Here is a 12836-nt window from a genome sequence, read left to right as displayed (position 1 = left end):
GCGTGTTAGTATCTCTGCAAATTTTCGACTATAATACCCTTTACCGAATTTTAATGTGTACTCATTAAATGCAATAATTGTAATGGCATTCTTCGTAATATTCAACAAAACAAAGGTTATTTATTATCCAATGCTTCCCAATTAATAGTATAGATTCAAAAGTAATTCTTCTACAAGTAAACGCAAACAATGACAAAATAGTCTTAGCAATGTTAATCCCATTAAAATATTCGAAATTCTTGTTTTGATTATTCGATAAAAGAACTTTTATTCAAAACTAAATCTTATACAAATAAAAAATGGGAACATCATAACAAAGAATGACAAACTATTTTTAGCGAAAAGGAACATTAATGAAGGAGACATAAGTCTTACTTCTTTCTCATTAACACAAAAAAAAAATACAAACGAAGACTACACATTAGTAGAAACAGTTTGATCAGCTTCTCGGTCTTCAGATTCCTTGCAGCACAAGCCACCCCATCTACTTTTAAATTGCATAACCTCCATCACGGTCGCGAACATTCCAATGACTCCGATGATGGTAGTGTAAGCAATCTTCCATGAGCTTCCGGGTTGCAAGATGGCTAAGCCTTTGTAGATGTTGTAGACACTTAATACAATCACTACATATCCGATAGTATGATGGTACCAATTCCAATATTTTCTATACTTATGCTCCTTGTCCGGTCTTGCTTTGAGGGCAAGTATCTGTAGAAAACCTAGAGCAAACAAAAAGATTCCTATCACGGTATGTGGTGTAGATCTCATTCCCGTGTGTTTAGCTATGTAGATTGCAGTTCCTAGTCCTCCCAATAAACCACCGAAATAACCGGTGGTTTGGAAAATGATGTGTATGTAGAGCCACATGGGATCTAGTCCTTTGTAGGTCCTCATGTACCTTGCAGCCAAGACACCAATAGGCATGAAAATACCCCAACACACCGCGTTCACTAGTCCATGAATTTTTTTAACTAGTAACATGTTATCGTTAGCTGCTTTTGTGGTCGTGACTTGCCCCGACAGCAAATCCAAAGTAGCCATAGATTTAAGATGATCTCCACTCATAGCGTGCATCCCAAGTCTATCATCTTCCTTCAAGGGACCGTCTTGCCATAAATGATTCACGACGGTTATGTTAGAAGGCAACACTATAGTAGCAAATATAGTCATCTCTCCATTGAGATATTCACCGGATAGTTGCAATACACGGAAGCTGAGAGGACTTTCTTGAAGCGTAGGTGAGTAGCCTTTGATTGAGGAAGTATAGACTCGCATAACACCAGACGTGGAATTACGATAAGCTAAGAGAGTTTGAGAACCTGACATGCCTTTGCTTGTCGGGTTTATCCCCCAAGCGATCCAACTAGAAGAGTCTACGTTGATGTGACGATACGCAACTTCAAGCACTCCTGTTTCTCGAACGTAACTGAAGTGTAGAAAAGAATCTAACACGGGAAGGTCAACGCATGAACGGAAGTGTTTGCCGTTGTTAAAGCTGTGTGAGTCGCATCTAGCTTGAAGTTCATCGGTTGTTGCCCTAGCGAAGTATGGAGCGAGCACGAAAAGAAAACACAAAACCACAAAAACGGTTGTTCTTGGAGACAAAGACATGATGATGATTGCGTTTTTACTAGGAGACAAACGTAGGTTAAATCTTCCGAAGTCAGAGTCTTGCTTTGCTTTGGAAGAAAGAGATTTCTGAATTTTGGACTAATGTAGTTCGTGTATTTATACCGGTATAGGTATACAATTCGATCCAAGTTTGTTAGAGAATATATGGTTTCATTATCCTTTGCCAATATATAATTCCATATTTTAATACTTTTCCTTTTCTGCCGAAACAAATTCTATATTTTTTGCTTTTTTCTTTTTTGCCAAAATATTTTCTTTCAAATTCGAGAAAACATTTTATTTTTGTAATCTATTTATTCATATCACTGAAGGGGCGTCGAACCTCCTTTGTTGCTCTGGTTTTGTTTCTTTCTGGACATCTTTGGGCCTTTGGCGGATGGTCTCGATCTGTAATTTTATATTTACCTTTGTCGTTTACTAAGTTAATCAGATGACAGAAAACAAAATAGTTTGTATATTTACATCATTACATTAATCATCAATTAGTAATGAAGCCGAGTAGGAATAACACCGCATAAAATATTTCAGCTAAATTAATTATATGAGTTTAGAAATAATATAATTTATAATTAACGACCTCAAATATATTAATACTGAATGAGGTATAGTTTACTTATTCATATCCGTAATATATTTTTTATATTTAAGTTACGTTCAATTTGTTAGATTTTTTATGAATTTGGAAATGTCAAATAATTAACTAATGGAAATTTAAAATTGATCGCAAGTAGAAATATATAATTGTGTAAATAAATAACAACACTAAAAACTATATTTATGAAAAAGTAGAAATTTTTAAACATGATTAATAATTAAAAACCATAAATAAATTTTTTTTTTTGCTAAGTCAGTAAATATCATATAAAATGAAGATTGTTTGGGTTTACATGTTGATTACCTAAGCTTTTTGTTCCTTGGCAAAAAAGATAAAAACAAGAAAGCAAAGAAGAAATGACAAGACAGATTCTCAAATGATCCAAAGACCCATTAGATGTCTAAAATTTATCCTGTCTTCTCGCGCTGATGGTATTGATGATCTCCCGGTCAATAAGCTTAAAGATATTAAGCGGAGAAATCACCTGCTGGTTGTGAAAGATATTATTACGCTGCTTCCAAATCGCATAAATTGTAGCCTGCGCCACTAGCTTCCTGAGAATCGAAGGAGAAGTTCTACATTTAATCAACCATAAATAATTACTAAATAATTATTCAAATATTAAACAAATATTTTTTTATTGTGAAACACAAATAATTATTAATATTGGAAAATTAATGTTAGATAATGATTATTTTTTGAGAATTAATGTGTGAATATATATAAGACTTGATAATATTTATTTTAATTTGCTTATTTTCCCTTTTTAATTTTTTGTTTTTGTTTTAAACCAACCGTAATCGTCCGCAACCGCAAACGCTTGCGGGAATGAGCTTTTGAAATCCAACGATTTCGAACAGTTTAGAGCAGTATAGAATGATTTCTACGATTGGTACCAACCGTTAACAACCGCAACCGCCCGCTAACAACCGCAACACCTAAACCATTTACCTCTAGTAGCATTAGGTAACACATGTAAAGTCTTTTCACTAAAATATTGACCCTAAAATTAGTAAAGTCTTTAAAGGTTGGAAACACATGCTTGCCCTGCTTTTATTAAGCGTAGGGTAGGTGACTCGACCTTTAGAAAACAAACCAATATGAGCTTATGTGGATATTAATGTGGAGCCTAATACGGTGTTTGCTAAGATTAGAGGAGAGATTCATCCTCTTCGCCCAAGAATGTTGGGAGAATATTAGTTGCAATATTGTAAGATGCCTCTTCGAATGATATATATATCATATATTCATATGTAAGATGCTTTTTGATTGATTTATTGGGTATTGAACTCGTGACATAAGGATCCATACTCCTTTACCAAGACAATTCGCGACTAGACTATGACAAATTTGGAAGGATTTTATTACAATTTACAACTAAAATAGACATAAAGTTTGGATTCTTCCCATATTCTTGTTTATGGACTCATTTAGAGATGTTAACTTGGGCATGGAACCTCCATTTAATAATTGAGTATGTATAAGAAAAATAAACTCATTTAAACCCATTTAAGGGAAAATATTCTTGTGTCACACGTAGGATTTCCTTGGCCCATCCCCTTGAGATAAAATATGGAATTCGAAAGGACTTGTCAGTCGAATACGGTGAAGAAATGCACATGTTTATGAGGAATGGCTTCACATAATTTATCACAAGGGTCGACTGTGTTAAATAAAACAAAAAACATAAACTAATAATATTTTTCCAAATAAAAATATTTATCAAACATCCACTTATTTAAATAAATATTTTGAAAGGACAAATTTTCTTTCTGTTTGCAAGAAAACTTTTGTTAATTCATGGCAGGTTGCATGCACATACATATTTGAAAGTTTCGTTTCGTCAACAATTAAACGAGTAAAAACAATCTACTAATCCTAAACTACTATAATTTATTTTTCTCCTCGAAACTCTTGGCAGTTTCTTACAAATTTAGTTAAGAGAACGTAGCTACGATCTTTTGAGAATAAGAGACCCATAATCAAAACTAAAAACCTTAGGTTTATGTGAATATTTGGTTTAAGTTAATTGATGAAGAAACCTAGCTTTGGACGGTGCATCAAACCACAAGAGGAGAGTTGACTCCTCTTCTTAGTTAGGGTTTGATTACGTTTCCGGTAGAGAGTGAACCAGCGAATGATAGCTTCATCAGGGAAGCGTAAACAAACATAGAGAAATGTCTCGGTGAGGCTTAAGAGTGTTCGGGTTTGGTAAAGCTCCGGTGAAGTAAGGATTGTTCGGAAGCTTTTGGAGACTAAGAGCATCTCCAATAGTGAGAGTCCCTCATGGGCTCTCACCAATTGTTTAAACATATTTTTTTTGAAATTTTTAGATGAGAACTTGTATTTTTTTTTTAAAAATTTTCTTAGTCCAATGGTAGTTTCTCTAGTGGGTTCTTAGAAATTTTTTTTTTTGAAAATATTTTGATTTTGATGTAATTTGATGTTTGGTTTTGATGTGATTTGATGAATTAGGAAAAAATAATTGGAGTCATTGGTGTTTGGTGTAATTGGTGTTTCAATAGTTCATAATCACATCAAAAACTTGTCAAATGCAAATGAAAGATTCATGATCTACACATATTTTGATTTGAGTGTCTTGTCTTCTACTTAGCCTATACAAGACAGATTTGGTGTCTTCTACATCAAAAACACATTCAAAATAAAGCACGTTCAAATTTCATAGCATAGACAATATAGAGATTGAATGAATCAATGAAGCAGCGCGAGAGGGTTTCAGCAAAATGGAACCTTGCCAGTGATGATGCTTGCTCAAACACATTCAAGAAACTCAATAAAAGAGTTGACAAATATCCAAATAACAACAACAACATATTAAAGCTGAACATGATGATGCTTGCTCAAATCTCGTATCACCACCACTACTCCAATCTAGTTGTTCCATCTTGAATCTCACTCTTTCGATAGTGTTGAATTGAGGTCACAAATCAATACACAGCAGAAACACAAGCTAGGATCAAAAGACATGGTAAAGGATGAGACAAAGCACACACACTACTCTATTGCTTTACTTTCTATTACATAATTACATTCCCTGAACTAATCACACTTCTTTAGTCACACCTTCTTTAAACTTCTTGGGTAATCCTTCAATTAGCTCACTAGCTTCCTTCGACGCCAAGCTAGTCAAAGCCCTAACAGCTTTAATCACAGCAATACGAGAACTACTTGGAACTTCATTGATAACCAATAACCACATCGAATTCGGTTTGTTCCTCCACTACAGCCGCCGCGCCACCGTCGGCCGGAGCGTCCGTGGAGATGATGATACTGGTGAAAAAAACCCTCCGATTGCTTCCGATTTGAGAGATTTCGCTTCCGATTTCACAATCGCATTGAAAGAGGCGACGAAGAAAAGAAACACGGGAATAGTTTTTTCTCTTTCATACAAAACCCTTCAACCAACCACACCGCAACACATCAGAGGCTCTCAGTTTCTCCATCGCCACGTATGCGTCTCTCTTCAGCTCCAAAATCTCTCCTAAGAGAAACGATTCTCTTAATATTAAAGCTTTCTGATTTATTTTTTTTTACAATAATTCAGAGAGACTTTCATAAGAGCTCTATTTTTCTCCCATTGGAGATGCTCTAAGGAGAGATTTGTGTAAAACGATCTCGAGACGCGGGCTAAGATGCTCACTATCAAATCATCTGGAAGTGATGGATTTCATTGAATTTTCATGCACCTTTTTAAAAATAATTTTGAATCACCATAAATTTCTATAACACAACTCAAAATTACTAGTAGATGTTATGTCAGATGATCCATTTCGTTTTTGATCAAAAGGAAAAGGACCTATTTCAAACCGAGCTTTTTCCATCGTGCCGTTTTGTACAAACAAAGTTATAGTGCTTGTTTCAATCCGAACAACTAAAAAATTCAAATAACATGTATGAACTTCAAGAAAAATATATAATCGAAGTTGACCATCATGGAAATTAGTCAACAGTTTAATGTGCTACCTCGGATGGTGGCGTGACACCGACTTAGCATCACATATTTCAAAATAACGTTGTTTTAATTTGATTAAAAATGTTTTTTAAAAATTTGTCACTTGAGATATTCGAATTTCGTGAGAGATACCAAAGTTACCACCCGGCCAAAGGAATAATTTGTAATAATATTATCAGCTTTAAATTATATATGCAAAATGTCTAATCTTTTAAATGAAAGACATTTTCATTTTAAAATATGAAAATATTTTTTAACTGATGCCAAATCGTTGTCACGTCACCATTCGAATTAGCATATTAAACGGTTGACTAGTTTCCGTGAAAAGCAACTTCGATTTAGTTATTTTTATTGAAGTTCTCATACAGGTTATTTGAAAATTTTTAGTTGTTCGGATTGAAATAAGCACAATGACTTTGTTTAAGTATGAAAATGCACAATAGAAATTGTTCTATTTGAAATGGACCCTTTTTCCCTTGATTAGATGATCAGTTTCGTTTTGTGTATTTGAATCTTATTTGATTTGAATTATAAAAGTTTGTGGATAATGAGTTCATTGAAATATGATAACTATGTTCGGTTGAGAGAAAATAAAATACTGACGTAACAAATTCAAGATCCCGTTTGGTAATTTCTTTGTTGGTTGGCTACAAAACATGAACATAAGCCTCAGCTTAAACAAAGCAACTTGGTCATTCACTACATGGATGAGAAAGCCCAAAGGACTATAGTCACTATACAACATATAAAACAAGCACTGAGTGTATCTTGTTTTAGTTGTTCTCGTGAATGTAAAGAGAATCAGTCTGCAAGTGGGTGCATATGTTTAGAGATGAAACAATGTCCGCTAAAAGAATGAGAGAAGCATTCATCAATCATCATAGTCACATCTATATATATATACATTCAGAACAAAAACGACTATTGCCCGCTTGTCTCAAGAATCATTAAACGATGTTTGACCTCCAAAGGCTTATCCAAGAGTCCAAAAATAAGCATAATCATCTACAAGCGAGTTTAGATGTTTCTAACTTTCTAAGCGAAAACAATGTCAATTGCATTCCGCTATAAACACAAGACATTCCTTCAATTGTGACATACTAAATAAAAGAAAGCTTCATATCTGTGTCCTGAGTCATTAATCAAAGAGTAGCAGCATTAGCACACAAGATTTTGTAAGACTTAGGGACTCTAAGCACCGCATCAAACCACTAAACATACCCCCAAATCTCTTTACTGTTACGCTTTTCAAGCGAAATCTCCGCACATCAAATCATCTTCTCCTTATACCCACTCGCAGGCACATACTTGTCCCACAAAACGACCAGCTTGCCGCCACACTCCGCCAATCTAACAGTACAATAACTAGAAAACTTAGGTAGCCCTTCTAATTTTCTCCAAATTGCTTTCTTACCATCAATGGTTTTAAAACCAAATGATGTCTATAATTAAAAACATTCTCGAACCAAGCTAAAATTCTCGAATCCGAACCAAAATTTTCAAAGACGTACGAACTCAAACTGAACTGTAGAATATCTCGAATAAAATTAAAATTTATCTATGAAATGATCCCATCTCAAACCGAACAAACTAACCAAGAATTATTAAAAGATGCAAAACACCATATATTTCTGCAACATATTCAGTGAGTCACTAACGTTTTCAACAGATTCTTCCTTTTTTTTGGCACACAGAACAACTAAACCTCTCTTTTTCACACTAGATCATTCATAAGTCCAATTCGTTAGTTTAATGCTATGAACCTAGTAATCACGTATATTCATAAAAACACACGGTCTGTCAAATGCATCATAGTGGTCAATGGCACAAAATAAGTTAACCCTTCAAAATTTCAACACAATTCAAAAATGAAGGTAGAGCTTGGGACACATGATCAATTTAATTTTCTGTACATTTGAATCTAACTTGAATTGAATCATAAAAAAAAAGAGAGTATATAATTGGATAATAATATGTTCGATTGAGAAGAAAAGAAAGAGTGGCTTGAGAAAGTCCACTCGTATAATATCAAATTCAAGACCCTATTTGGGAATGAAACAGAGGATCCTCAAATTGTTTCAGTAGCAATTTCTTTGTAGGTTAGTTTGGCTACAATTACAAGAGATGAACATAAGCCTCAGTTTAAACAACAAAACAAGCACTAACTCTATGTATCTTGTTATAGCTCTTCTCATGAATGTAAAGAGAACTGTACTCTTCTATGCAACACAAACAAAAATATTCTCATAGACAAAGTAAGCTTAATCAGTCTACACGTGAGTGCATATGTTTAGAAGTGAACAATGTCTGCTAAAGCATGAGAGAAGCATTCATCATAGTCATACATATATACATATAGGCAAACACATACATTCAGAACAAAAACGACCATTGCCCGCTTTTCTCATGAGTCATTAAACAGTAGCAGAAAGAGTTTGGCATCAAAGGGTTTATCAAAGAGACAGTCACGGAATATTTATAAGGCAAAAACAATGTCAACTGCATCCCGCTAAAAACACAAGACATTCCTTCAACTGTGACATACTAAATAAAAGAAAGCTTCATATATAGCTGTGTCATGAGTCATTTAATCAAAGAGTAGCAGCAGTAGCACACAAGATTTTGTAAGACTTAGGGACTCTAAGCACCGCATCAAACCACTCGACCTTCCCCCAAATCTCTTCATTGTTGCGCTTTTCAAGCGAAATCTCTGCACACCAAATCATCTTCTCCTTATACCCACTTGCAGCTACATACTTGTCCCACAAAACAACCAGCTTACCACCATAATCCGCTAATTTAACAGCACTGTATTTAGCAAACTTAGGCAGCCTTTCTAAACCCCGTAATATTCCCCAAACTACTGCTTCCTTAATGAAACCTTTTCTAAATAGAAATACTCCACTAGGGTTATAAAGATAGACTACGTTATCTATCGTACAAAGAGAACCCCGATCCAAATCCAAATTTAACGCTTCCCATGTCATAATCTTTGGCGTTACAAGCACAACCTCCTTAGTAGACTCTACACAAACGTTCACGTAAATCTTTCCTTCCATATTTTCCAATTTGAATATCCGTCTTCTGGGCGGCACGGGATTCCAAGTTCGAGTCATTGTGTTGTACATTTCAACACAGTTCAAAGAATCTGGATTTTCAGAGCTTCCTGCTAAATAGATAGTCCCATCAAACTTACTATTGGTGTGAGCCAGTCGCATTCTTGGAGCTTCAAGCCAAGTGTGAGTTCGGCAGTCAATGTACAAACGTTAGAGCATGGAGAATCGTCGATGGCTGCGGTAATGGCGTAAAGATTAGAACCAACAGCGATGAGACTTGACCATTCCAAAGGAGGAGAATTGAGAACTGGGGTTGGAGCCAAAAGTTTAACAGTTGACTCCTCTTTCTTCTTCTTCTTCTTCTTCTTAGTTAGGGTTTGATTAGGTTTCTGGTAAAGAGTGAACCAGCGAGGGTTAGCTTCATCAGGGAAGCGTAAGCAAACGTAGAGAAAAGTCTCGGTTTTGCCTAAGAGGGTTCGGGTTTGGTATAGCTCCGGTGAAGCAAGGATCGATCGGAAGCTTTTGGAGACTAAGGAGAGTTTTGGGTAATACGATCTCGAGACACGGGCTAATATGCTCACTATCAAATCATATGGAATGGACGGGTTCGGAGTCGGATCTTTCGACGGCTTCTTCTTCTTCCACGGTGGTTGGCCGTCCGTGAAGGCTGAAGCGGTGGACGATATTTGTGAACTATCAAAATTTAGGGTTTTGAGTAGGCCTGCGACTTTGAGCCGAATGGTTAATTCGGGTTCGGTTCTTCGGTTTCTCGGTTTAATCGGAAATTGAAACCTATTCCGAATCGAACCGACTAATAATTCGGTTCGGTTCGGTTCGGACACGGTTTAGTCGGTTTTTATAATTCGGTTTAATCGGTTTTCTACCAAAAAGAAGAAAATTAAAATTATTACAAATTCAGAGCATTCATCATGAATATACAACAACAACTCAGTAACTTGACAGAAATGAAATACAATAGATACATAAGATGTTCCAAAAAACATGTAACTTGACAGAAATGACAAAAAACCAATGATCCATTATACCTAATTTCCTACAGAGCATAGATGCATTTGGTATGTTGTCATTGTTCTCCTGACGCCAAAAGAGAAAGAGTTTGTTGTTCAAAAATCAAAAATAGAGAGAGAAAGAGACAAGCCTTTAAGCCTTGAAGATCATATGTGTTAGTCACCTTGTCTGTTAGACAGAAAAATAAGAAAATGTTAGTGAAAATAACAAGGCTGACTTGTTAATGAAAAAAGATCAGTGTACCTCAATTTCCAACTCCAATTCAAGGGTCAACTGATGATTGGGCATGAGTCTGTGAACCTACACAAGGCAAATGAAATGCAATTGAGTCTATAGTAAAAACCAAAAAAATTGAAAGATAGAATGATTACCTAAATACTCATGAAACTCCAATTCTTCAAACATTTGAACCAAGTTTGCTAACTTCTCCTCATGAATGGTATTTCTGAGCCATTGTTGAGTACAGATCAATGATTCAACCATGTGTGGTGACAAGCAACTTTGGAAAGGGTCCAAAATACGACCACTGGTGCTGAATGCAGACTCTGAAGCAACAGAGGAGACCTGAATGGCAAGCACATCTCTTGCTAACTCTGATAAGATTGGGAATTTTGAACTGTTCTTCCTCCACCAGCTTAAGACATCATAATCCAGTCCCAAACCATTTGTAGTTCTTGGCACTTGTTTCTCAAGCAAATAAATGTCAAGTTCGCTACTAACTTCTTCATTTGCAGTCTCTGCTACCATCTCAGAGTACAAAGAGTCCATCCTCTCATAACCATCATCATCTGTCAAATCAAACAAGGCACTTAGATCGGCTGCTTAAAGCCAGATTGTCTGTTTGCTGAACGAAATGCTTCCACACAGATGCTCTATGAGCTGGCCTTTTCCTCGGTTTGACTGCAAAACCAGAACTTGATCTCTGAGATTTTGTTCTTTTTCCTCCAACTGAAGAGGGAGGTGGACCATCTTCTTCCATATGGTTCTCTTGACCAAGAATGTCATCATTGTTGTTTTCTGATTCCGACTCCATCTGCAAATTAAAAGAACAAACAATCAGATAAGAGACTACATAATCAAATGAATAACAACACATAAAAACAAAATCTCTTAATCATATAACAGAGAGACAAGAACTTTCAAAGATATCTTGATAATAGCCTCGCACTCTGGTTTCAAAGATGGGAAACGACGAGATGCTATTTTTAATTAAGAACAAAAGCAACAATCATCAATGAGTCAAACAAAACATTTATTAACACTATGCATAAAGCTAACGTTGCATTTATAAAATCAAAGACTCATAGGTGGACGACCTAACATGTTGCCAGAAATTCAAAGTCATATACAGTAGCCTAAATGGAGATCAAAGTCAACACAAGAAAACCAAAAACGTCGGTTCATATAATCAAAGTCAAAATCGCTGAACCTATTAATTTTTTTTTAAAATAAGGTTCTCAAACCAGTACACAACAAGATGAAGCTACAAAAACAATGAAAGAAAACAAATCAAGCATACAAAATAAGAGAGAGTACCAGTGTAAGAGATAATGGCGAAACGCGAGGTTAAGAGAGAGAACTTACAAAACAACTACAATCGAACACAGATGATGAAGATCGAAGTCGAAGAACACACGGAGTAACGAATGATGAAGATCGAAGTCGAAGACCGAAGCTCAATATCTCGGGTTTCGCCGCCTGAGAGAGAGACTGCGATTAGGTTAGGGTTTTTATTTTTACAACTAATGCCTGGTATAACACTTATATACTTAGTAACTTAGGGTTAATTTTCGGTTAACCGTCGGTTATCTCTTTTCCGAACCGAACTGAATGCATAACCGAACTAATTTTATTATCATTCCGATCGGTTCAGTTTACAATTATGAACCGAACCGATTTGTCCAAATTCCGGTTCGGTTCGGTTCGGACAAATCGGTTCGGTTCTCTTTCCCAGGCCTAGTTTTGAGCTTTACGCGCCTGAGATAAATTCTACCGTGGGCCTAAATTTAGAGATTAATTTTTTTTTTTAATTCTACACTATTAATTATTTTTATTCATAAGTAAATTATTCGAGAACTCTTATTTGATTTTTAAATGAAAAAAAACTTTCATTCAGAAGGAAATCTTCTACAAGTAAATACAAAGGTAACACAGCCTTAAAAAAATTAGTCATCGAAATGCATATATACGATCTTAAGCAATCTATCACATATTGTTGAAGGAGTTTGGTGAGCTACTTCTAGTTCTAGCTCTGAATATTCTTGTGTATTTTTTCTGTTGTAAACGTGTATTGAGAAGTAATTCTTCTACAAGTAAACTCAAACAATGCCAAACTAGTCTTAGCTATGCAAAATCCCATTCAAATATTCGAAATTCTTGTTTTGATTATTCGATCAAAGAACTTTTATTCAAAACTAAATCTTATACAAATAAAAAATGGGAACATCATAACAAAGAATGACAAACTATTTTTAGCGAAAAGGAACATTATTAAAGGAGACATAAGTCTTACTTCTTTCTCATTAACACAAGAAAAGAAATACAAACG

General features: G+C 35.3%; 1 protein-coding gene, 1 long non-coding RNA gene and 1 pseudogene across 3 annotated transcripts; all 3 read right to left on the bottom strand.

The window, feature by feature from the left end:
- Window positions 1–324: 324 nt before the first annotated feature.
- LOC9300014 (cytochrome b561 and DOMON domain-containing protein At5g48750) lies at window positions 325–1776 on the bottom strand. The gene has a single exon (XM_002863892.2). The coding sequence runs from the start codon at window positions 1612–1614 to the stop codon at window positions 415–417; it is 1200 nt and encodes a 399-aa protein (XP_002863938.1). The 5' UTR covers window positions 1615–1776; the 3' UTR covers window positions 325–414.
- A 6519-nt stretch (window positions 1777–8295) lies between these two features.
- LOC110225775 lies at window positions 8296–9960 on the bottom strand (annotated as a pseudogene).
- A 181-nt stretch (window positions 9961–10141) lies between these two features.
- Window positions 10142–12194, bottom strand: LOC9301771. Of its 2 annotated transcripts, XR_002329893.1 has the most exons (4): window positions 11873–12194; window positions 10660–11321; window positions 10532–10588; window positions 10142–10456 (listed from the first exon to the last, which is right to left on the bottom strand). It is a non-coding gene; the product is annotated as an uncharacterized LOC9301771 (long non-coding RNA). The 2 variants fall into 2 exon arrangements; XR_002329892.1 differs by having other exon boundaries at window positions 10532–11321.
- Window positions 12195–12836: the final 642 nt, after the last annotated feature.

This window comes from Arabidopsis lyrata (assembly GCF_000004255.2).
Source record: "Arabidopsis lyrata subsp. lyrata unplaced genomic scaffold ARALYscaffold_8, whole genome shotgun sequence".
NCBI classification, from domain to species: Eukaryota; Viridiplantae; Streptophyta; class Magnoliopsida; order Brassicales; family Brassicaceae; genus Arabidopsis; species Arabidopsis lyrata.
This window is presented reverse-complemented; position numbering and strand designations above follow the sequence as displayed.

Coding starts and splice junctions, on each gene's coding strand:
- LOC9300014 (XM_002863892.2), bottom strand. CDS start 1,614: ATGTCTTTGTCTCCAAGAACAACCGTTTTTGTGGTTTTGTGTTTTCTT.